The 24,413-nt window shown below is 36.0% G+C and overlaps 2 protein-coding genes across 24 annotated transcripts in view; one reads left to right on the plus strand and one right to left on the minus strand.

The window, feature by feature from the left end:
- LOC113099097 (tumor protein 63-like) overlaps window positions 1-21,453 on the plus strand; it is a 44,641-nt gene extending 23,188 nt beyond the window's left edge. For 2 of the 22 annotated variants that reach the window (XM_026264298.1, XM_026264306.1), the window contains 12 exons: window positions 2,852-3,100; window positions 11,395-11,581; window positions 11,669-11,784; window positions 11,943-12,052; window positions 12,134-12,258; window positions 12,493-12,575; window positions 13,153-13,277; window positions 17,453-17,595; window positions 18,785-18,817; window positions 18,933-19,093; window positions 19,199-19,292; window positions 20,051-20,187. In XM_026264298.1, the coding sequence (XP_026120083.1) occupies window positions 2,852-3,100; window positions 11,395-11,581; window positions 11,669-11,784; window positions 11,943-12,052; window positions 12,134-12,258; window positions 12,493-12,575; window positions 13,153-13,277; window positions 17,453-17,595; window positions 18,785-18,817; window positions 18,933-19,093; window positions 19,199-19,276 (1,410 nt within the window). In that variant the 3' untranslated portion in view covers window positions 19,277-19,292; window positions 20,051-20,187. Of the gene's footprint in view, window positions 1-1,342; window positions 2,136-2,851; window positions 3,101-11,394; window positions 11,582-11,668; window positions 11,785-11,942; window positions 12,053-12,133; window positions 12,271-12,492; window positions 12,576-13,152; window positions 13,278-15,487; window positions 16,839-17,452; window positions 17,596-18,784; window positions 18,818-18,921; window positions 19,113-19,198; window positions 19,293-20,050 lie in introns of those variants that run through there. The other 20 variants (XM_026264178.1, XM_026264220.1, XM_026264185.1 and 17 more) reach the window with 16 other exon arrangements.
- A 3-nt stretch (window positions 21,454-21,456) lies between these two features.
- The window catches only part of LOC113099086 (TBC1 domain family member 23-like), a 35,551-nt gene continuing 32,594 nt past the window's right edge, over window positions 21,457-24,413 (minus strand). For both annotated transcript variants that reach the window (XM_026264172.1, XM_026264166.1), the window contains 3 exons: window positions 24,091-24,226; window positions 23,547-23,741; window positions 21,457-22,817 (listed from right to left, as the gene is read on the minus strand). In XM_026264172.1, the coding sequence (XP_026119957.1) occupies window positions 22,733-22,817; window positions 23,547-23,741; window positions 24,091-24,226 (416 nt within the window). In that variant the 3' untranslated portion in view covers window positions 21,457-22,732. The remainder of the gene's footprint in view (window positions 22,818-23,546; window positions 23,742-24,090; window positions 24,227-24,413) is intronic.

A 24,413-nucleotide genomic window follows, 5' to 3' on the forward strand; every position in this document is an offset into this window, starting at 1 on the left:
TTGATCGGGATACAAGAGGGTTTTGTTTGTAAACAAGCGGAATATGCTGTATATATTATTATAGTATTAGATTTATGCATTTGGCAGACCTTTTTATGTGAAGCAACTTCGCATTGGATTTCAGTTCATGCAATCCCTTGGAATCAAAACCATGACATGTTGTTGTTGGTGCCATTTTCTAAACTTTGAGCTTATTATATTATATTATATTATTCTGTTTCATTTTAAATTTAAACTGTGGGAAGGACTGAGCACCCCCACTGTATATAAATATATAATAAATGTATAAACTTAAACTGGACAATATTGAGGTCAAGGGTGTCTTTTCAAAAGCGTTATCTAGTAATTGGAGATTACACCTGCATTAGTATTATTATTGCTGCACTTTTTTTCCCCCCATTGGTATTATAAATCACAGACATGGTTATCTGATTTATGATTTTGCTTAAGCATCTTGACATCCCAAAGGCTCACTCCCCAAGGAAGCTGTAAACAGGCTGGTATTTTTAAGAGCAGCTAAAGCAGTTGTTATATGTTGTTGCTTTGTGGAGGAATAGTATTTGATAAAAAAAAAAGGCGCTAGAGAAAATCACAATATGATCGAAAAGGTGGAGTAAATACTAAATAATGAAGTTGTACTGGATGTTTTCTGTATACACAATTTTTAAATGATTTATTAGTTTCTTAATATTTACACTTGATAAACTTTGCCTTGATATTATTATCAGTGCAAACTTCAACGCTAAGTATCGCTAAAAAGTCTTAGAAATGAGGAACTTTGGGTAGTTTGACAGATGTGTGCTGTATGTTAAAATAAAACATAAAGCGCAATTACATATGATATTTTATTCTCAAATAACTTTAGAATTTTTGTAAACATCTGACCATTTTACTATACACTACATGAGACCAGCTATTGGGGTTAAACTATACATAAATAGGCAAAGATTTTATACTTTACAATCTCTAAGCCAAGAAATTATATATATATATAGTTTCATTACCCCCCCCCCCCCCCCTGCATTTTTACAGTTTACAGGCTTGTGCAAATTGTTCTTCTCATTAGTTTAAGTAAATTCAGACAAATGCTAATGTACTATGAACGGTTTTAGGTAAACAGTGCACTGCTCTACACCTCCCTAGTGGGATCAGACACATAAGACTGACTTTTGTGGCCTTACTGTCTCTAAAAGATTCCATTATGTCCTAATTGCTTCATTGTAAAGGATGTGTTTGAGAAGTGCTGTTAGGCTGGAGGGTACAGCTCTCGTGTTTGGTTCCTCTTTGTGTGGGTATACGCTTCTTTTCATACACCAATAGACCTGGTCTATTGTTTCTTCAGACAGGCTCTTAAAACCCTGAGACTCATTGTTTCCAGAAGGCTGAGCAGACTCGTGGCACACACACACAATGACCCCTGTCTGTACATCGCAAATGGCACCTCTTTTCTAATGCCCTACGGCACTGTTCGAGAGGTTTGTTGAGGTCAGTGATTTGACCCACTCTCAGGTGTGTACTTGTACAAAACACATAATTATAGAAAAGGTCTATATTTAATCTTTTAAGACTAAACTTTTTTCATCCCTGATCAAAAATGTATTAATCTATTTTAAACATGCATAAGTCACGTTTATTGTATATTTTGCCCCACTAGTGATTTACCCGAGCCACCAGCAGCATTTTGTGTGAATGAGTGAAAAAGAAAGCGACAGGAAAAGAGAGAGAAAGAGGAATAAGCGTGCAAGCTGGACAGCTGTCTCCATCCATGCCTGAAATAAACAAGGGACACGGTTGAGATTAATGACGGTCCAAAGATCCATACAACCATGGCACCTCATCCAGGAATGTAGTGTGTATAAATGGAAAGGAATGGACTGGAGGAGTGGGGTTGGAGAAGGCTGGCTTAACTCCAGAACATTCTTCCTTCTCTCAAATGACAGTCATTTTAATTCCTCTCTGCGCCTTCACTGGAACAAGGCAAATAGGAGCCGTGTGAACTGTGTATTGCCCATTTACTGCCAACCCCCCCACCCCCCAGCTGTACCCACCTTCCTTTGTTATTGCTGCATCTTCCAGTTCATCTAGAGTCTTTATTCATTCCTACAGACCTCACCAACAACCATAGAGCAATTAAGGCAGGCTAAATACTTAAATGGTCCTAAATTATTTACATTGTAAACAACCGCAGTTTCACACCTATAAAATAAAAATGGCTGGGATAAAGAAAGTCTTAATTGACAATTAAGAATTAACTCAGCATTAGCTACTTATAAATTTTTAGCCCTTTTTAGTCCATGTTAGGCTACTTTAAATTTCTTCGATCATCACTAACTGAATCATGGTTTTGATATTTTTTTTTTTTCAATATTTTAAAAAGTGTTAGATAGTGATGTTGTTCTTTAGATAAAGTCATCTAAGTGACAGCATAACTAGAAAATTACATCCGGTAAATTATTCCTTTGGTAAATCTTCTCATCTGTTACGGCTGACATATCTACGGCTGTAATAGAAGGACATTTACTGCCATTCTTTACACAAGTACACAGACATGGCTATTTAATTAACAGTTTGATACCATAACCTCTTGGTTCAAAATTCTCTTTGACTTGCATATACTATACAAAGACTTATTTAAGTCTGCCAAGCACTGGCTGATATGCGCATCATCTGTTTCTCTAAGCCCACCATTACATCATAGCCTTATGTATTAACATCAAAAGAAGATGTATTGTGGCAACAACTCATTAATATTTTGATGAATATTGCGTCTTTGTTCGTATGACACTTCTAAAACCATAAACACTTGAAAAAAATTTTGACTATTAAAAATGCTCTCTGTTTTTTCCTTTAGCCACAGTATACAAGCCTGGGGCTTCTCAACAGCATGGATCAAAATGGTGGCTCCACCTCCACCAGCCCCTACAACAACGAGCATGCTCAGAACAACGTAACGGCACCATCACCCTACGCCCAACCCAGTTCCACCTTCGAGGCCCTGTCTCCATCACCTGCTATCCCATCCAACACAGACTATGCTGGCCCACACACCTTTGATGTGTCCTTCCAGCAGTCCAGCACAGCCAAATCAGCCACCTGGACGGTAAGACATAGTGGATGTGTATGAGTGACACCTATGGCTATTATATAAAAATGTTCCATTGTTATATAATCAGTATTGCTAGTAAACTACAAGCAAAATCCATTTATACCATTATACCCCTCCCCTACTACCCAAATAAAAAAAATGAAATTTTTCATTTCATTGGGTTAGGTATTGGGGACAAACCCATTCGGGAGCATAGAGAGTAATCATGTTGTTCCTTCAGTCTATTTTGGGGTTAAGTGTCTGGCTTTACCGCAACAACCAAATATTTCCTGGTGCAGAAATTGGACCTCCTGGCCTCTGGTCACAAATCACACATAACCATTCATCCCATTTATACATGGCATTTGTCTGTGAATTGAGTGTTTTTTGTATTAAGACAATACATTTTGGTTCTATGTTACACAAACATCAAGACTCTGTGATGTGCTAAAAAAAAAACAAAGCCGTTAATTTCTGCTGTCAAGGGTACTTCTTCCTCCAGGAGGAGAGTAAAGTTTTTACCTGTCCAATCTCAGCTTTAGGCATTTCTGTGATCTGTATGAAAGTTTTCAGTTACAAAACTCCACCTCGCCAAGGAAAAAAGGCAGGCATAGGTTTAAACTCGTCTGTTTTACTGCAAAGTAGTCTACTACTTGAGATTTGTCTTTTTTGTGTGTTTGCACAAAATTAGTTGAAATAGATGCAACCATATACTATAAAAAAAGTTATTAATTAATAATAACATGCAAAAAAATTGTAAAAAGAACTTTTGATAAATGTATAAAAATAAATGATTAAGTACATGAAATTTTCGGAAATTATAATATACGAAAAGAAAATTCTATCCAAAAAGGGCCATGACTGACCCCTACTGGTGAGCTATTTAATGGTGCATGTCTTTTTCATAAACCGCTATGTCCGCATAGCGGAAACTATGCGCATCAGTGAGAATTACAATAGCTGTGTCACTGTCACTGTTTTGCATAGATAAGTGTCACCTAAACCAACTAAACCCGCTAGGCTAGTTGAAGTAGCACGGGAACAGGGAGCCTGATGTCTATCAACCAAAAAATGGCTTTCGGTTGGACAGCGAACCCTAGCGGTTGCTAGCTAGTTGTAGCAACTTAAGGTTTTAAATCTTATCTTCACAACGTTACCTAAATTTAATGTATATTGGCAGTAAGAACAATGACAGTTATGTCATTTTGTGCTAAATGTTGCTAGGCTAAATTGAGAGCTTCTGTGGAAGTTGTTTAATCACAAACATGAAATGAGATAAATATCTGTTTTTAGGCTAATTGATTCCCAGACATTAGAAACCAATGCCTCATTAATCTTGGATTTGGCAGATTGTGGTCTTGAAAAACCAGTGAGTCAGTTGTGGTAATACTGTCTCACAACTTTGAGTAAACAAGTTGAGTGGATTTTGGTTTGCTAGTTACTCAGTGTTCATTGGCTACAGTGCAGTGTGGGATTGTGACATTTATCCTATTCCCACAACAGCCCTTGTCATCCTCACCTCTTGACTTTACCGATATAGCAGAAGTTGTCAAACACCTCACAATTCTTAGAGCAGACTTCTGGGTGTGAGAAAGACACCACACCCTAGGTTGTCTCAATTAAGACATCCCTACTCATTCATATTTCCGTTTCTCACAGTGTATAGAAGGTTGTGAAAAATATCTCTTCCTTTAATTTTATAACAATTTAGCCAAATGAAAGGCATTTTTGTGGCTTACATTTAATGTAACCCACAATTGTTCTTCGTATGCAGCTCAATCTACCCTACATATGGATTCCATGATACACATACCCACGCACACACATATTTCCTGGCATCGCATCCTACCGCTCCTCATTTACGGGAAAGCTTTTGCAATCCTGCTTTTTTGTTGATGTCAATGATAAGACAAACCATACACAAACCTTTTTTTGTTCGTTTTCAATTTTCAGAGGAAACCCATCCCCTCTATCATTTTCAGTTCCCTTTTTTTTTGGCTTGGTGTTTGTTTTGTTTGATGTTCTCTTGAGCAGAGCCTCCATTTGCATTTTCCTGTCAACCTATCAACAGCGCTTCCAACGTACCGCACGGTTGTGTTTGCCCATTGGTTCACTTGTATAGAGCGCTGTGACCGAAGGAATGCGAACACTAGTTGTTGTTGTCTCAAGAAGTGAGCTGGGGATTAAAAGAATGGGTCAGTAATACTCGTGTAAATACTCCATGCCTTCCTCCTGAACCCTGCAGTGCCGAAGGGGCTGTTCCTTGCTCACTGAGTAAAGCTTGTCGACTGCGTCTCTCATAATGCCGCAGGACAAGGAGATGGGAACAAGGATAGAAGTTGGGGGAGGACAGAAGCGCTCAAAGAGATGAGTGTTCCAGCGAAAGGTGGCAAGATACGACTTGTCCATGGAACATCTGCAGGCCCGTCCCACGCCTCGTGAGATGGAGCTGAGACTTGTTTGTGTCAACGAGCCTGTCGAGACTCGTCTGACATTGCCACGTAAAGCCCTAAAACCTAGAGCAAGCAGAGGAAGAAGAAAGGAAAGGAGGGAGAGGTTAATTTACCCCCCCAAAAAAAGAAATCTGGGGTTGAAAAGATTTTTATGATAGGGAAATTGTTTCTAAGAAAGGCGTATCTGGAAAAGCTCACTTCTCTGACAGGTTCTGTTTGGAGATCCGTTGTTCTTGTTGTTGTTTTGTGTCTTTGAACAATGAAAGATTACCTTCTTTTAAAGACCAATGCAAGAGGTAGAGCTGGACTGAGTCAAAGAGAAGATCAGTCTGTCAGCACCAGTATAGCCGCCATGTCTGTTTAAGCTCACTTGCACGATCATAATCTCCATCTTCTCATGCAGTTGAGATGCCATAATGCTACCTGCAAAGGTCAGGCATCTACTTATTAGACGTGACCTTAAATCCCACCTTTCGTGCAACGCCTTCAGAGTGTAATTGGACGAGAACAGAAACACCTTCATTTTCAGCGAAAGAAGAAATAAAGGTAGCTGTAAGGAAAGAATTTGGCAGCACTCAGGGCGACCATTGAGCAAAACGAGGGGAAATCCAGCATAATTACACCAAAGCTTGTCACACGTTTTCTGGGAAAGATCATATTTCCAAAGCATATAATTGAATCACAGGGCATTAACTAGTGCCAGGAAGCAAGGGGGCATGTGTTTACATCACTAGAGAAAGTATGAATCTGATGAGGGTTGGTTACTTGATGAGCTTCCTCCAAATGCACTATAAACAGGCGAGTTATTGATGTCTGAAAACCAGTTGCATTTATATCTTGATATTTATGTTTTGCTTCATTGTTTTGTGCATATTTTTCTCTATGGAATCAAATGAAGTATATATGCATAAACACCATGCAAAGTTTTCAGGCATGATGAGTAACATCACAGCTGTTGATTCGCTATTCAAAACCATAGCTGCATACATTATGCTCAAATTAAGTTGTGCAAGCATGCACTAGAGCAAACATTTGTTGCCCTGTTTTCCAGTGCAATGCATGAGTTATTAGCTGCAAGAAATATTATTCAAGCAAAAAAATATTAAGCACAGATAATGAGCAATTGCATTTGAACTTGCTTTTGAACAGCATTGCATTTTCCTGTTGATAATTGAATTTTTGCACCCTGTGCTCAGTTTTATTTCAAATTATTGAAAAGCAAAACTCTGTAAACAGGTATTTTTATCACTGTGCCAAAGAGAGGGGAAAGCATTTTATTTCTTTCCCAATGAAACAGGTTTTGGGCAAGACAACAGGCGTGACAGTACATGTCAGGTATGAGGTGGGACAAGACCAGAGGCGCCAGAGCGTTGGGCCAACCCGCCCTGCCATGCTGAGACACGAATACAGCCTTACCCCGCAGCCCTGCTCTGTTCAAACACACACAAACTACATCTGCAAACTTGTCACAACACGTACAACACTGTATGTGTGTGCATTTGTTTTTGGTGTGACTGCGGTTTTACTGTGTGCACACATCTCTGTGTATATAGAAATCTCTTGAAGAAACCAGTTTACACTGCCGTTCAAAAAAATTTTTTAAAAGAAGTTTCTCATACATATCAAGGCTGCATTATCTGTTTATATATATATATATATATATATATATATATATATATAATATTGCAAAATATTATTGCAATTAAAAAATATTTTTTTTGCTGTTTTAATATACTTTATTTTATTTATTCCTGTGATGCAAAGCCAAATTGTTATCAGCCACTACTCCATGTATTCAGTGTCACATGGTCCTTCATCATTCTGATATGCTGATTTATTATCAATGTTGGAAACAGTTGTGCTGCTTAAAATAAATATATAATTAATACTTTATTCAGCAAGGATGTGATCAGTTAAAAAAAGGTGATAGTAAATACTTTGATTTAGTTAAAAAAGTTTATATTTTTAATACATTTTATTCAAAGAATGCTGAAAAAAGTATTTCACATTCCAGAAAAAGATACAAAGAAAAAAATAAACAGTGAAACTGTTTCTACACCTACTGAATCTGTATTTGTGCAGGTGAGATTAGCATATACATGTTGACATTTAGTCTAGAACTACAGTAACATCATGTTCACACAGCGCACACGCTTCTGCACTTCCCGATTTCTCTCAACATGGCAACACAAGAGCTGTCAGTCAAGATATGGGAAACCTGTGAAACTGATCAAAATGTAACTCCGATATCCTTCTAAATTGAAAAGTAATTCATTACTTCACTAGTTAGTTGAAAAAAAGTAATTTGATTATGTAACTCAACCCCAACACTACTATTAACCATTTGATTGATGTTGACAGAACTAAGTTGAAATACTAATATCACAAACTAAAACTGAAAGTAAATAGAAGAGCTAAATAGAAAAATAAAATGTATTGTTTTTATTTATTTATTTATTTATTATACATTTTGGGGCATATGTGAACATTAATCCTGGAACTTGTGGTTATTGTAAGGTAATTCAATTACTGAATAAAAAAACTTATTTGACAAGAAAAAAAAATAAAATGTCAAAACTAATTAAAACTACAAATAAAATTACTTAAACTTACATTAAAAACTGAAAACTGGAGATCTAAAAAATATTTAATGTTATAATGGTATATAATACAGTAGTTATATGTAACATTAATTTTGGTGTTTTTAGTATCATGAAGTAACATGAAAAAAACAAAAAAAAAAACAATGAACAATCAAATATTTATAAAATTAACTTTTAACATGCTATGTGTACTGTGTTAACCTAACTGAGACTTGTTATAGCAATTATATATCATTGCTCTTTTTGTTATTTTTGATTGCTTCCACTGTCCTCATTTGTAAGTCGCTTTGGATAAAAACGTATGCTAAATGAATAAATGTAAATGTAACTTTATATTTAAAAAAATACATTAAAAGTTATTTATTATTAGTTATTGATGCATAATCCATTAACTGAGTTGTTCTCAACCTAAATTGTCACACTCAAATCCCCCTTTTTTGTTTAAACAGTTACTCTAACGTGTGTATGTGTGTGTGTGTGTGTGTGTGTGTGTGTGTGTATGTAATTCACACTGTAGCCCATGACTGGAACATAATCACACGTTAACACCACCATGCCCCACCCTTGATGTATGTATGTGTGTGTTTTTCCCTGTCAGAGGCATCTTATTTGGCCCCAAGCAAACAGAGCAGCCTCCACACATATTTGCATTCTCAAAATTTTTTGCTTTAGGGCTAGAATTGGTACATCAACTGCTTTGTTTATATGGTAAGGTTTGTAGGTTGAAGTTTACGATGTTACAAAATATGTAAGAACGTCGTTTGTTGTCAGTATGTCAAGCTTCTGTCATTTATATCTGTCTCTGGCTTTTTTTTGCCGGGCCTCTGTGTGACTGACCCTTTGGCATTCATGTCTACAACTCTCTCTTTGGTCCTAGAGATCTTTCCTCTCCCCTTCTCTCCCTCACTCACCTCATTTAACTGAATGACAGGAGCGTACAGCAGCATATCATGTTGGGAGCGGAGGAGCAATAACAGTTGTTCATCTTTCTTTTTTTATAGAACACCTTTCAAAAAAGCGTTCAGTTCACGCACAAAACACCTTCATCATCCACCGGTGAAAGCACCCTGGCGCTAAATTAGTCACAGCTAAAATGGGTCAAGTCAGTTCTGACAGTTCAGGTGATGAGTGTAGATGCTTCATGCTGTTGATTTTCTGATGAAGACATCATCAGCAAGTGATATGACAGGACAGGGGCTAAAAATATGGACTATTCAAATCTATTTTCAGTGCAGCTGACATAAAATGTGTACCAAAAAAAAGGCTCAATTTGTTCACATTAGTAAATGCATAAGTCGTAAATTAACAATTAGTTTTTGTATTGTATTAATTAATATGTGTATAGCAGTTTATTAACATGTTAATTCATGTTATTTTTATATATAATATTTTAATGTGAATTTGTGAGTTAAATGTTAATGTTTAACATGTAAAAATGTATTCTACATTCTACATCTACATTCTTATATGCAGAAATGAACATAATGCTACATTAAGTTTTGGTAAAGATTTTTATTTTATTTTTTTTGTTCTACCAGTCACTTCAGGAAATGGCGTGTGTGTGTGGTGTTGTCAAGATTGTGTAATACTCTGAAAGCTCTCGAGCAGGTGTTGGGACGGGCTCAGCTCATTGGAACACTTCATATCAAAAGTTAATAGAGATGGAATTTAATGTGGCATTGCTCTTCAAAACAGCCCCTGGCAACATTCACAGCACTTTTTTTCTTTCTTTCTTTTTTCCTTCCTTTTTTTCTTTCTTTCTTTTTTCTTTCTTTCTTTCTTTCTTTTTTTCTGAACCTTTTCAAAAGAACAGATTTCTTCACAGTTATTTTCCATGTACTTGATACGCTGCTTTCAGCGCAAGAATTCATTTAAAGAATAGTATGGTCTGTGCTATTTTTCTTGTAAAAGAAGTGATGTGCAACCAGCCATTATCTACAATACAAAATGTGTGGCATACCGTTAGTTTTTGCAACTTTGGTGGCTGAGTGATGCTTTGCAGTTGTCACGATGTTGGCGGTCACGCTTTGTGGTACTGTTTAATCATTTAGATCTTTCTTTTTCACCTATTGTGTATGGTTAGACAGTATCTTAAAGACCTGACGATGCTGTAAGTATGAGTAACACCTGAGTGTTAGCCTGTAGTGATGAGGATGATTCAAGCACACAGTGTGATGCAATTCTGATTTTTGTGGTCAGTGACACCATGAACATCAAGCTGTCATCAGTGATAAAGAGGATGTTGGGAAATGAGATTACCTCATACAATTTCTATTTAATAATTATATGTATATAAACTATAATCCATTCCTGAAACTCCAGCAGAGCAAACTTCTGTGTTAAAAAAAAACAAAAAAAAACCTTTTTGGTTTGAATGAATGTATCAATTTATTTTAGAATGGTATTATAAATTATTTAGACCATTGGTTCTTAACAAGGGCCGCTGGCCCTCTAGGGGACCTAACCAATATTTCAAGGGGAATCAAGCTGTGCATCAAGCTGGCTTAATTTTTTTTTTTTTTAAATGAGACAAAGCGAGCTTACAGAAACAAAACCAATTTAATATATTTATTCATTACATTTACCCCCAAACTCTAGAACTGGACTTCTACAATTTAAATCATATTTATTTTAGTATTTTTTTAGTGCTGGGGGGTCAAAAATGTTAAAGGTTGAGAATGATTTAGTTTTAAATAAACATTTGTTTTACTTGTTTTATGACATGAATGAGGCCTATTAAAGGCATCCAAGGGCAAGTCTAAGCTTCTCGTTGCTCAATGCTAGAAATATCATCACATCAGGGCAATCATTTTAACATCAGATTTCTGTGTCAAAATGGTCCTGACGTCTTCATAGATAAATCATTCTTTGGGTGATTTGGAAATCACATTTCAGTTTGTGTCCTTAACCACAGGTATATCTTAACATAAGTAAAACTAAAGCCAGCTGCTCTACCTTTTAAAGACTGTTACATGCTTCTGCAGCTGTTTTATCTCTGCATTGCCTTTGTTTGTGAGAAAGGCTTCTTTTCTTTTGGATAAAGAAGTGACCTTTAATGGATGTTTGATAGATAAAAGTAACTTTTTAAACATGAAAAACATCTAACAAAAGCTCTCACAGCAAAAACCCTTTAGTAATACAGATTCAAATGAGCTTTTGTTCAAATAGGACTGCAGTTTTATTACAGATGCATGAAGTACATTTCAATTGTTTTATGGCAGTTTCTAACCAAACTCTTCTCTCTTTTCTTTAGTACTCCACAGAACTGAAGAAGCTGTACTGTCAAATTGCCAAAACATGTCCCATTCAAATCAAAGTCCTTACCAACCCACCCCAGGGTGCAGTCATACGGGCCATGCCTGTCTATAAGAAAGCTGAGCATGTTACCGAGGTGGTCAAACGATGCCCGAACCATGAACTGAGCAGAGAGTTCAATGACGGTATATTACTTCTCGAAAAGTGTAGTCTAGAAATGCAGTTAATCTTCAGCTTTGTGATATAATGGACTGACTTGTGTGTTTTAATAGGCCAAATAGCCCCACCCAGTCACCTGATTAGGGTTGAGGGAAACAGTCATGCTCAGTACGTGGAGGATTCCATTACTGGGCGTCAGAGTGTGCTGGTGCCTTACGAGCCCCCTCAGGTGAGCACACTCACACACACACATTTCGGAGAAACCTGGCTGTCCGTACATACACTGCACACCTGAAATCATCCCCAACAGATGTTCATTTAACATAACCACTTCAGAAAAATGACCAACGGTGATAAGTGTAAGAGACAACTGTTTCCTATTAACAGGTGGGCACAGAGTTCACAACCATCCTGTACAATTTCATGTGTAACTCCAGCTGTGTTGGTGGAATGAACAGACGTCCTATCCTCATAATCGTCACTTTGGAAACCAGAGAGTAAGACCATTTTAAACACTGGATTGTTTTCCTCTAGGGGAAATATAGAAATATGCATTAATTGCTTGATCGTTTCTTCAGTGGTCAGGTTTTGGGTCGACGGTGTTTTGAGGCTCGTATCTGTGCGTGCCCTGGACGTGACCGCAAGGCTGATGAGGACAGCATCCGTAAACAGCACGTCGGCGATGGCACAAAGAGCAGTGAGGGTATGAAACGCCGTAAGTAGAGCTGGGGGCTGGTGACTGGGCTTCTTCTAACACAAATATATTTCCATCGCATGTTTCTTATTCCTAGATATTTCTTACCTCCATACATACTGCATGCCCTTTGTACAAACACACACTGCAACTTTTCCACCTGTTCTGTGCTTTAGCTCTACGTTTTGTGCCTAAGATCTTGTATTACGGCTGTTTCACTTCCTCTGTCTCTGTCTTCCACAGCTTTCCGTCAGGCCTCTCACCTCTCTCAGCTAAACTCCATCAAGAAACGAAGATCCACCGATGAGGAAGTGTTTTGTTTGCCTGTGAGTATCTTAAATTAGTTTTTCCAATGTAAATATACACTAGGGAAATGTTTTATTATTATTATTATTATTATTTTAAAAATCCACTTTTAAAGATAAATCTACATTCTTTTTCATTCTGAATTTCATTCTTTTTCATCAAGACAGGTTAAATATAATTATAATAACTGATTATTCATAACTTTTATTCATAATAAAAGTAAAATTCATAATTTTTAACCAGTGCATTGGGTGCCCTCAATAAATTATCAATTCAATATTTTACAGCATTTATTAATGTGGGTTAATGTTCATTTTTACATACACACTTTTACATATATTATTTAAAAAAAATTCAAATTGAACATGAACAGTTGTGTATTACAAATTAACATTAACTTAGATGAATGAATGATGAACAACTTAAGAATACCTTTACAATGAAATGTATATGTGGGCTTTATTGAAAGTGTCACACAACTATTTGACACTGAAAAGATAATCTCTCATTCGTTAAGTAGATAAAGTGAAGAACTGACCATAATTCAGGAGTTTGACATCCAGGTTTACCCTTTTTCTCTCCTTCTCTGTGCTTTAGATTAAAGGCCGTGAAATCTATGAGATTTTGGTGAAAATCAAAGAGTCTTTGGAACTTATGCAGTTCCTCCCTCAGCAGACTATTGAGTCATACAGACAGCAGCAGCAGAACCTACTGCAGAAACAGTGAGTACCTTACAAATGTAGGAAGATTCCCCAGCAATAATGAGGTGATACGTCCTCATTTGAAAAAAAAAAAAAAAAAAAAAAAAAATATATATATATATATATATATATATATATATATATATATATATATATATATATATATATATATATATATATATATATATATATCATAAAATGGAGGATTGTTCATAATCTCTTCATTTTTATAATGTGACTAGCCACAGTCAAACTGTAGACACATACTAAACTGTGTTAGCAAGGTCCACCCACAGATTGATATTTGTGTGTCAGTTTTTTCCTAACTTGATTGCATGATTTTAACACTTATGGATTTGATTGTGATTGCTCATTGACTGACTGTGAACTGACTTTGTCATTTAAGTATTTGGTTTGTTTGTTCAGAAATTAATTTCCATCCCATCTTAGAGTTTCTATAGTGCAAACATTGGAACTTAACGTATCTTGGCTACTGCATGAAGGAATTAGGTTGGATCTTGCATGCGATTTGTGTTGTGCATCATTGATGTTGTTAGCCTTTAAGCAAACCCTGCTGTTTTTGTCGACATAAATTCACACAGTATCAATAACTGTTTAAATTCTGCTTGGCTTGTCATTAAGGGTGTACCTTGCTGAGATGGTGCTCTGATTTATTCAGCCCCCCATTTTATGACATTTGGTTTACCTCAGAACTGAATCTGAGTCGAACAAGTTTAAACTCTGTCTACCAATTGTTATTGGTCTTCAAAGTAAATGCAAATTTAGTCTGTATTCAGCCTTTTCTCAGAAATACATTCTGTATCTGCTGTAATACTGCTCACCAGAGGGGGAGGGAGAGACTTGTAAATTGTGCTTTAAATGAGCCTTGTCACCCTTGCACTAGGATTAGGATGTCAATGCTTTTCTTCCTGTAAATTTCCTTAAAACAGCTCAAACCATCCACACCCAACTGAGCTGTTCATTCACAACGTCAGCTTGTAATTCAACTGGAATCACCATGGATTCCCTAGGGAAGTTCTAATAGCCTGTTTTCAATTATTGAGTAAATTAAAGAGTTAGGTTACGTAATCACACATATATTTTGCCAACTGTGGTCATTATGTTAGCAACTGTTGCAGAACGGAATGTGAAAATGGTTCAGTAATGTTAACCACAGACCACACTATACGTTTAAATCAAAAATCACTATTCTAAAACCACATAGATGTTCCAAAGGGAACCCATGGCTCAGAAATGCTTATTCTCTATTGGGTTTTAGTACTATAAGCTGCTAAAATAGCTCTGTTTAGTGTAAGAAAATGTAGAAAGGCTAGTGATTTTAGGTTTCATTTGATCTTCTCAAGCTTTGGTCTGAGCTAAATGACTAGGTAAGAGTGACCAGGTCGCCATTATCCCATTGTAGGACAAAGAGAGAACACACACTGTGAAATGTACATCTTTTGACACTCATATAAACTTTCGAGTATAGCATGTTAATGCAGTATATATTAAAGGCAGCCCCATTCTTGTTCTGATTTTTGGTTAACATTTCCAAGTAGCAAATGTTGTTTGATCCTTATCAGCATTGTCTGCATGCTATTACTTCTCTCATTCATTCGTAAACCTGTTTTTCTAAATAAACTTTTTTTTCTCCCTTTTCAATAAAGCTCCTTCTGCCTTAGATTCAGTGGGTTGGGTGTTTTATTTTGTTGGTTATCCTTTTTATTCTTTCTCACTCATGCTACAGTTCAAACACTGAAATTACATCCTTAGTTGCAACGTACTGCCACCTTCTGGAGAGATGGCACATTGCTAAAATATGAAAAAAAAGTAATGCATCCTGTTTTGTAACTACCTGATGTTTCATCATTGTTTGAGACTTTTAATAGCTGCCACAATATTTTTTTTTCAGCACATTTAAATCACATCATGTGATATTATTCAAATGAATTAGGCTTGAAAGATTTGTATGTGCATAATTTTACAACATACCACATTTATTTTAGGCAAATACTCTGTATAATTCAAGTTTGATTTGCTCATCATCAGCTGACTATCACGGTCTCTCTCTTTATGTTATTTAATGATACAGTCTAATAACTTTTAATATTGTTACGCTCAATTCTTCCTGACATTTTGCTATTGCTCCACTTTTTCTTTCTTTCGTCTCTCTTGCCTGCATTTTCCTGTCTTTCTATTTCTCACTGTCTATCTTTGACTCTTTTCTACAGCCTGTTAAGGGCCCGTTTGCGCTCTGAGCTTCTGGACCCAATAGGTGAGCAGAAGAGGCGCTTCAGTGCTTCCTGAAAGTAGGAATCACATTCCTCCTCCCTCAGAGCATCCCTTGCTCATCTCTCTCCATCTCTTCTTCATCTCATCCTCTACCCCTCAAAGGGACTCCCTGTGTTTCTCCAAACTTTCACCTGTGGTAACTCCTAGACTTTTTCTATGCCACAAATAGGTTGAACACAGGATTTGGTTTCTACCACCCAAACACCTCGTTTTAAATCTGTGAGCTCTCAAGTGAAGTCATTTTAGATATTTTTGGAAAGTTCATTGCATGATTTTGTCCCTCCAAAGTGTATTATCTAGACTATGGCGCTCGTTTATCAATTTAAATAATCAATTTTGAGTTCAATTTGCTTACACTCACCTTACAGTCAGATTGAGTTGCATTGGTATTATTGTTCAATCATTTGAAGTGTCAAAAGTTTCATAAAACATTTAATGTTCTATAATTTTTAATGTTTCTTAAAGGGCCCTTGTGACTGAGGCGGCTTGTTTCCTCAGCATTTATTGTGTTTGTTGGATTGATCTGCTGGTATTGCACAGAAACCCATTGCACAGAAACAGTATAGCAACTTCTCATCTTATTTCTCTCTTTCTCTCTTCTTTCCATCTGTTTTTCTTCTTTCTATCTATCTAAACAATCCTGAATGTCGAAACTGACCAGAAACCAAGCACACATCTTTTTTTATGGGACTCAGTTTTTCTGTAAGATCTTGATGATGGTTCATCTTAAATAGCTTTTTGTTTTTGCCTCTTTGTCTTCATTATATTATTGGAGCTGGACTCATTGAGTTGTCTATAAATGTGGGGGGATAGACTTTATCGATGACTGAATTTTGATAATGCTGGTCATGTTTTGTAAAGTGCACTGCTGGGCAGTAATTTTTGTGTTTTGTCTGGATTACTTGTTCATTTTCTTAAAGATGTATTTTCTGCTGTGTACATGGCAGTTAAGAGAAAAGGAAATGAATCCTATTGTGTTGAAAGATTCTTTTGTTGTTTCATATGAAATTAATTGTTGTTGTATTCTCAATGGCTCTTGCACTTTTGTCAGTTACTACTATTCAATAAATGACTTCTCTGCTTTTGTGTTCCTATCCCTGCTCTTCCTGTTTAATCTCTTTTCTTCTCCTTTATTTCTCGACTGTTCTTTTAACTTGGATTGTCAGGAGTTTTAGTCATGGCATTTAAAAAGATCAATATCAACAAAAAAAGTTACATGTTACAAAGTTATATGGAGTTCTATGGAACATAAAATATATAAATATATAGGTAACCAAACCATTTTGATAAAAGAAATGAAATTGTTAATGTTAATTATGAACATAATTAAATAATGGCATTTTTTTTTTTTTTTTGTATGTGAACTACATTTCAATATTATATTACACATGTAGTTCATGTAAATTGACAATAAATTTATATTTTTATTTGTTATTAACATTTAAAGTAAAGTGAAAGTGATGTGACATACGCACACACACACCTGGAGCAGTGGGCAGCCATTAATGTTGTGCAGTAGGGAGTTTGGTGCTTTGCTCAAGGGCACTTCAGTCGTGGTATTGCCGGCCCAAGACTCGAACCCACAACCTCAGAGTTAGGAGTCAAACTTCCTAACCATTAGCCCACAACTGACCCATAAAGGACTAAACATGTATATGAATTTAGTTTCCTCTCAATGTTACTTTAAAGCATATGTATGTTTATACCTCTTTGCTAAGAATTACAGAACAACACAGACAAGTTCTGCACTTCTCCACCGTTTAGGCCATCCACAATGTCCAAAACATTAATATGAAGCATTTAATAATTGCAGGGATGCACATTTTCTGTAATATCCATGTGTAAGCTTAAGCAAGAGACTCGGCTTTAGTAATACAGAACCTGTATCATCTTCTCTCCCTCAGGAGCTCTCTGCCACCCCAGCCTTCCTTTGGTTCCAGCTCACCTACCCTCTGTAAGAACAAACTTCCATCAGTCAGTCAGCTCATCAATCCCCAACAACGCAACACACTCACCCCATCCAGCATGGCTGGAGGACTAACTGACAGTAAGGCTTCTATAAAATCATTAATAATTGAATATATATATATATATATATATATATATATATATATATATATATATATATATATATATATATATATATATATATATATATATATATATATCATAGTTTGTCTACAAATGTGTCAGTGTAGGTTAGGGCTAACAAAAGATCTTTGCAGGATGAAAGTGAACCCTTTCTCCCTAGTGAAGAATATCCTGTCTGGGCTTGAGAAACACTCAGTTCTCAATGTCAATCTGACAGAGTTCCCTTTTAAAATTGAACTAAATCTTTGTGGGACAGTCTGCCTTCCCTTCGGCACACTTTGGCACTGTCAAAATGTACTTACACATGACAAATAAGCATTCTCCTTTGGCCTACTACTGTGTGAAATGTGCCTCGGGTTTCACATGTTCTGAGATTACCTAATCCATATTTAGTGCCCCCCTCAGGTGTTTGTTATTTCAGTCCAGTTCAGTCAAAGACTTGACATTTTAAGAAGCGTGTGTGTGTGTGTGTGTGTGTGTGTGTGTGTGTGTGCATAATATATAGGCTATGATAAATGTGGGCATGATGGGGACAGAAAATATTGCATGATTTTATATTATTGGTAACGTTACAATAGGGATAAACATTAGGTAATGCATTTGGTATCATGAATAAACAATGAATTATACTTTTTTCCATATTAGTCAGAAGTTTTGAATCATTAAGATATATACTGTATGTTTTATGTTTTTGAAATTAGTTTCTTATCCTGACTAATCCAGCATTTACTTAATAATATATTGTGAAATATTGCAATATTTAAACACAAAAACGGTTTTAACTGTAAATATTTTGCTCAACCCAAATATCTGAATGATAATGCATAACGTTTTCCCCAAAAATATTAAGCAGCAACTGTTTTCATCACTGATAGAAATGCATCTTAAGCACCAAATCCGCATATTAGAATGATTTCTTAGGAATAATGTAACCCTGAAAACTGGGGTAATGACTGCTAAAAGTCAGCTTTGCTACCACAGAAATAATTACATTTTATATTAAATATTATAACAGAAAGCAGCTTTTTTGATTAAATAAATGCAGTATTGGTATATATTAGAGACATAATACAAATAAATAAATGCCCAAACTTTTGACTGGCAGTGTATTCTTCATTGTTTTTCTCATGCTTTTTTCGTTATAGATTGTACAAATTACAATGAACAAGTATTATGCTGTAAGTTTATTTTATGATTTGTTCCTGATACCTAATGCATTAACTGACGTTAATACAATGAAACTTATTGTAAAGTGTTACCATTTTATTTCCCTTCTTTTGAGGTTTATTACAGTCTCAACCCTTTCCCCTCCCTTCAGTGACCCCTCCCATGATGGGCATGAACACGGACATGAGTGCTCTGAGCCCCACCAACCCTCTGCAGCCTCAGTTACAAATGGTACCCTCTCACTGCACACCTCCGCCTCCCTACCCCATGGACAACAGCATTTCCAGGTACACAAATACACTTACAGTAAGTCTCTCTGAAATGGCTCACAGGTGAAAGTGTAATAGCATTACTGTAATCATGTTTTAAAGCTTAATATCTGTCAATTTCAGTTTCCTGTTGAGGCTGGGCTGCTCAGCCTGTTTGGATTATTTCACAGCCCAAGGACTGACCAATATTTACCAAATTGAGAACTACAACTTAGAGGTGAGGAATTTGCCTTTCTCCTTCATGTGTTTCATATCTGTTTATATTTGGGGAAAAAATATTTAGCATGTTAACAGGTATAGTTGATGAAAAAATGAGAATCAGCTGAAAACTGACACCCTCATGCCATCCAAGATGTATAAGAGGTTTTTCTTCTTTATTGCAACTGATTTTGAGAAATTTAGAAATTTGCTTATCAAGTGGATCCTCTGCAGTTAATGGGTGCCATCAGAATAGCAGTTCAATACAGCTGATAAAAACATCAAAATAGTCCACAACACTACTCACATCTGGTGATCTGAAAAGCTGCATGTTTGTAATAAATCCAAAACTCTATCCATATTATTGCTGTAAACAGAGAGAAAAATATCTCCTGAATCAGGAGAGAAATATGCAAAGATCATGCATTGTCTAAATCAGATAATATCAAAAATAGTTCCTAACAAATATTTTGCTGTATTTTGATAGGACAACAGGGGATATGTGTTTTCATAAAGGATTATAATATAATAATTTTATAATAATAATATAATAATTTTTAATATAATATATTCTTTTTACATACAATAGCTTTTCCCTTCACAAAACCTTATTTTGTCAACTGGAGTTGTGTGGATAATTTTGAACACTCATTCTAATGGCACCCATTCACTGCAGGGGATCCATATCAAAATATGCAATGCGGTGTGTCTGGGTTGACGGAGAGATCAGAGCAGTTGCTACTGTATTCATGAGCTCTGTGGTATATCTATCCACAGGACTTGTCCAGGCTGAAGATTCCCACAGACTTCCAGCACATCATCTGGAAAGGAATCATGGAGTATCGACAGACCATGGAGTTTTCTCCACCTCCCCACATCTTGCGCACCTCTAGTGGGACATCCACCGTCAGTGTGGGCTCTACCGAAGCCAGAGGCGAGCGTGTGATCGATGCAGTGCGTTTCACTCTTCGTCAGACCATTTCATTTCCTCCACGAGACGACTGGACCGATTTCTCTTTTGACCTGGCTCCAGATTCTCGCCGCAACAAGCAACAGCGCATCAAGGAGGAGGGAGAATGAATGTAGTGCATCACAGTTCACAATAATACACGTACATACAGTGTCAACAGTGCACATTTACTGAACACACACACTTATGCGCTGTTTTTTATTAACACACTTGGTGTTGGTCCAGATCGTTTCACAGTTTTCCTCTGCAAGTGATGATTAAAAAAAAAAAAAAACTGTGAGCCACAGTCTAGTTCACTTAAACTTAAATGGGCAGATAAAATGCACTTAAAGTCCTTTATGGTTTCATTTTTCTTCTGGTGGATTTAGCTCTGGTTGTCATTTCAAGCCCCTTTATTGAACGCAAACAGCTGTAGCTGAGGGGAAATGGTGCTTTGCTAAATTGTCGTTTTATTTTTTATACTGTTTCTTGAGACACAGCACTTAAGAAATGCTAACATATTGTTACTACTTTCAAAATACACACTGAACTTTTGGGGTTTCTTTCTTGTTACATGGCCAAAGGTATGTTTTTGTTTAGTTTTTGTTTGTTTGTTTGTTTTTGTATATATATATAAAAAAATATTTTTCCTCCGAGCAAGAGCTTTAGTGTTAATTGTATTTTTTTGTGACGATCATTCCTTGCGGTTGAACAATGTTTTTTATGTTGACGTATGTCATCATTGATTGTATGTATTTCAAATCGCACATGGTTCTTTTCTTTATTCTCACAGAAAGTGTTATTCATCCATGGTGTAAGACTGATGAGATTGTTGTCATGTAGCCTTCATGTAATACTGTAACTCCTTTTTTGTATCTTTTATTTGAGTTGCAAACACTCTGATACTATTACGTTGCAGTGTGTAAGTATTGAATGCTTCTGACAGCTGTAATAATGCGTAGACATTTGCTGGCCTCTAAAAGTATAAAGGTGACTTACATTGATACACTGCCAATGTAATGTAGCTTCAGTATTTTTTTAAAACAAATTTCCACTTCACTTGATACTTATTAGCCTGTTGTGGCAATATTGTACAGATTTTTTTTTTTTTATTCCACTTTCATGTGACAACTGCGTAAACAATTCTTTATCAAACTATTAAGGAATTATTGTAAATATTTAGCAATGTACTTATTTTGATATAAACAAAATAAAACACATGTAACACTGATTGTATTGTTGTACAAAAACAATAATTTTATTATACAGAACAGTCAGACATGGTGGACCTCAGTTTGATTTATTTAAATTTGAGATATCAATAGTGTTCTGTGGTTTAGTTTAACAGACCGCAACAAAGGTTAAAAAGTTAAACATTGGAAACATGATCCTCTGAATAGCCTTTCATGTTGTGGACATGAGGAAACCTTATTAGACACTCAAATGTAATTTTTAGAACTTGCATAGTGTGACAAACTGACAGGACTAGTTTCAAAAATTTTATGCATCGCCCTCCCTTAATCTTAGTTTTAGGTTTCCTTACATTCACTTGACTTGTGTATAAATGTAAATCCAGAAGCCATTTTTTCCTAAATGCTTGAACCTTAATACATGTATTACTCGATAACTATTCCCAGCAGAAGCTGGTAGGCATCCAAAATATTCAAGTTCTTAATATATTATCTGGTAAACTTGGCCACTGCTTAGAGAAGACCCATTGAACATTTAACCGTCTCACAGACCAGTTCCCTTTAATCTTTAAAGCTGCGATCACAAAAAATTTTATGGAACCAGAAACTGACAACAATTTTTTATAATTTCAGGGAGTTTTAGTGAATCAGCACAGAGAAGAGCAGAGTTGTGTCACACTGGTGTAACCACATGTGCAAACAGCACCCCGTTTCATATTTTCAAATATGAAAATGAAATCAATGCCTGTGATGTGGCTCCTGGTGAATCGGGTTTACTGTAAAAACACTGCTCTGATAAATGCACCACACTCTTCTCAGTTACATATGTATGCAGCAATATATGATGTTTACATCTTTAAATGGCTAAAGAATTAGTGACTTCAAACACTGAAGCAGATAAAGAGAAATGAAGTTCCTTGACTGAGGTTCCAAAACCATATTCTCATCCAGGAGGAGCTGTTTGACTCATAAAAAGTTATAGCTCAGTAAGGCTTGACAGAGATAATAAATCGAACTTGCTTAATTAGGTCAGTTTCTCAAAACAGAAATCATAATCACAAAGCAAAATTAACAAAATAACCATTTCTCATACTGACATCTCCAAGCCCAAAGTTTTAGAACTCCTGTCAATCACGATGGCAACGTCCCAAAAGAGTCATGACAAAACTACGTCAGAGTTGCCCAGAGAGGAGCTGGGGGGATGATGACGAAAAACAGTATGGGAATGCTCTACTCCCTCCTTCCCCTTCAGTGGGTTTTGGTTGGAGCTGTGGTGGTCTCCTGGATGACCAGAGTGCCGCATCTCTGATGTCTCTTTCATTAAGAGCTCTCCATAGCATCCAAAACTTTCATAATTTGCTGTTTGATGACTTTAGTGGCATCACCAGCATTTGGGATTAAATACCTTCAGAAAAGAAAACAAGAAATATCAGAATAAAGTTAACTAACACAATACTATTACAAGTAAGTAAGAAGTAAGGATGTCTAAAGCATTATCATTTTAAAATTGAACAAATCAAGGGAGTTTCATTTAGAGTTTTTTTAATCGAAAGTCCAAATATCTGTTTATACGGTTAAGCTTTTTGCAATTTAGGGTTAAACTTTTAAATTATTTTGTGCATTGAAAAAATTACAAGCACTTGATACAATGTTTAACACTTTACATTAGCGTTCTATTGGTTCTCAACATTAGTCAAAACAAACAATGAAAATACTTCTACAGCATTTATTAATTAAGCCATTTCTAGACAACAACAAAAACAAACCAAAAAAATATGAACACAAAAAAAGAAATGTTATATTTACAATTGTGGAGTTAAAATTATTTAATGAACCTGAGCTAGCATGAACTAATAATTAACAGTTCTATTTTTATTAACTAATACAAACAAATGAAAATTACTTAATACTATAACTAATGTATTACTCATAGTTAATGTTAATGCATTGACTAATGCTCACTAATGCGAACCTTGTAAAAACAAATTTAAATGACAACCGAAATGTATAAATCAAGAGCAAATTTATTTGATACTAAAATAACACTGGTTATTTTATACAGAGACTATTTTATACAGAGACTTCAAAAAAAAAAAAAAAAAACACAATGGTGTCCTGATGAGATTTACAATACCTCTCCACAGCCACTATCTCCACTCCTGCAGCATTGTTGTTGCCAAACTTAAAAGTGATAAGTTCTGGATGCTTCTTCTTGGAGGTGATCTTCACCACAGAGTTTAAGGCCTGCCTGGATTGGATGTAAGCGAAACCTTTTCGGGCAGCGATCTCTCTCAAACAGTACATGTGTGTTGCAGTGATCAGCAGATGGCTGTGGAAGATAAACCAATAGAATTACCCACCACCACCATTTAAGCTTATATTTTGACAATTTTGACTTCAGTGGAATTCTTGGAGGGCTAATTCCATGATGTATGTTCAGACAGGTACACTGCACAATCTAACTTTGCAGCAGCATGGATATACCTGCAACGTATGGTTGGAGGAGAACTGGCCCCGCGACTGAACCTGGTTTCTATCCTGTTTTTTTCTCCATTCTGTCACTGATGGAGTTTTGGTTCCTTGCCATTATCACCACTGACTTGCTTAATTGGGGATGCTTAACTTGCAGCAATATCATCGACTTGATTACACAGATAATATTTAAACTGGTGCTTCACCTTTGGAACATGTGTCCAGTCTCCTTAACTTCATTGCATGGAATATGGTGCTTCACATCTGGTTTGTTGATCCAAGTCTGAATATTGACAATCTCTTTCCTGTCATCATCTGATATTGATGAGCTGTCAACCTCATCTGAAAAGAGGGAAGGAAATAAGATAAGCATACCATAAAAACACGGAGACAAAGATGAGATGGAGTATACCAATGCTGAATATCTAAATATCTGGTTATATGAATATAGTACATGGGATTCGAAAAAAACATCACAATAACAAAATTCTAAAATAAATGTAAACAGAAGTGGACAAATTAAACAGAA

Source organism: Carassius auratus, chromosome 6, assembly GCF_003368295.1.
Source record: "Carassius auratus strain Wakin chromosome 6, ASM336829v1, whole genome shotgun sequence".
In the NCBI taxonomy this organism is placed as follows: Eukaryota; Metazoa; Chordata; class Actinopteri; order Cypriniformes; family Cyprinidae; genus Carassius; species Carassius auratus.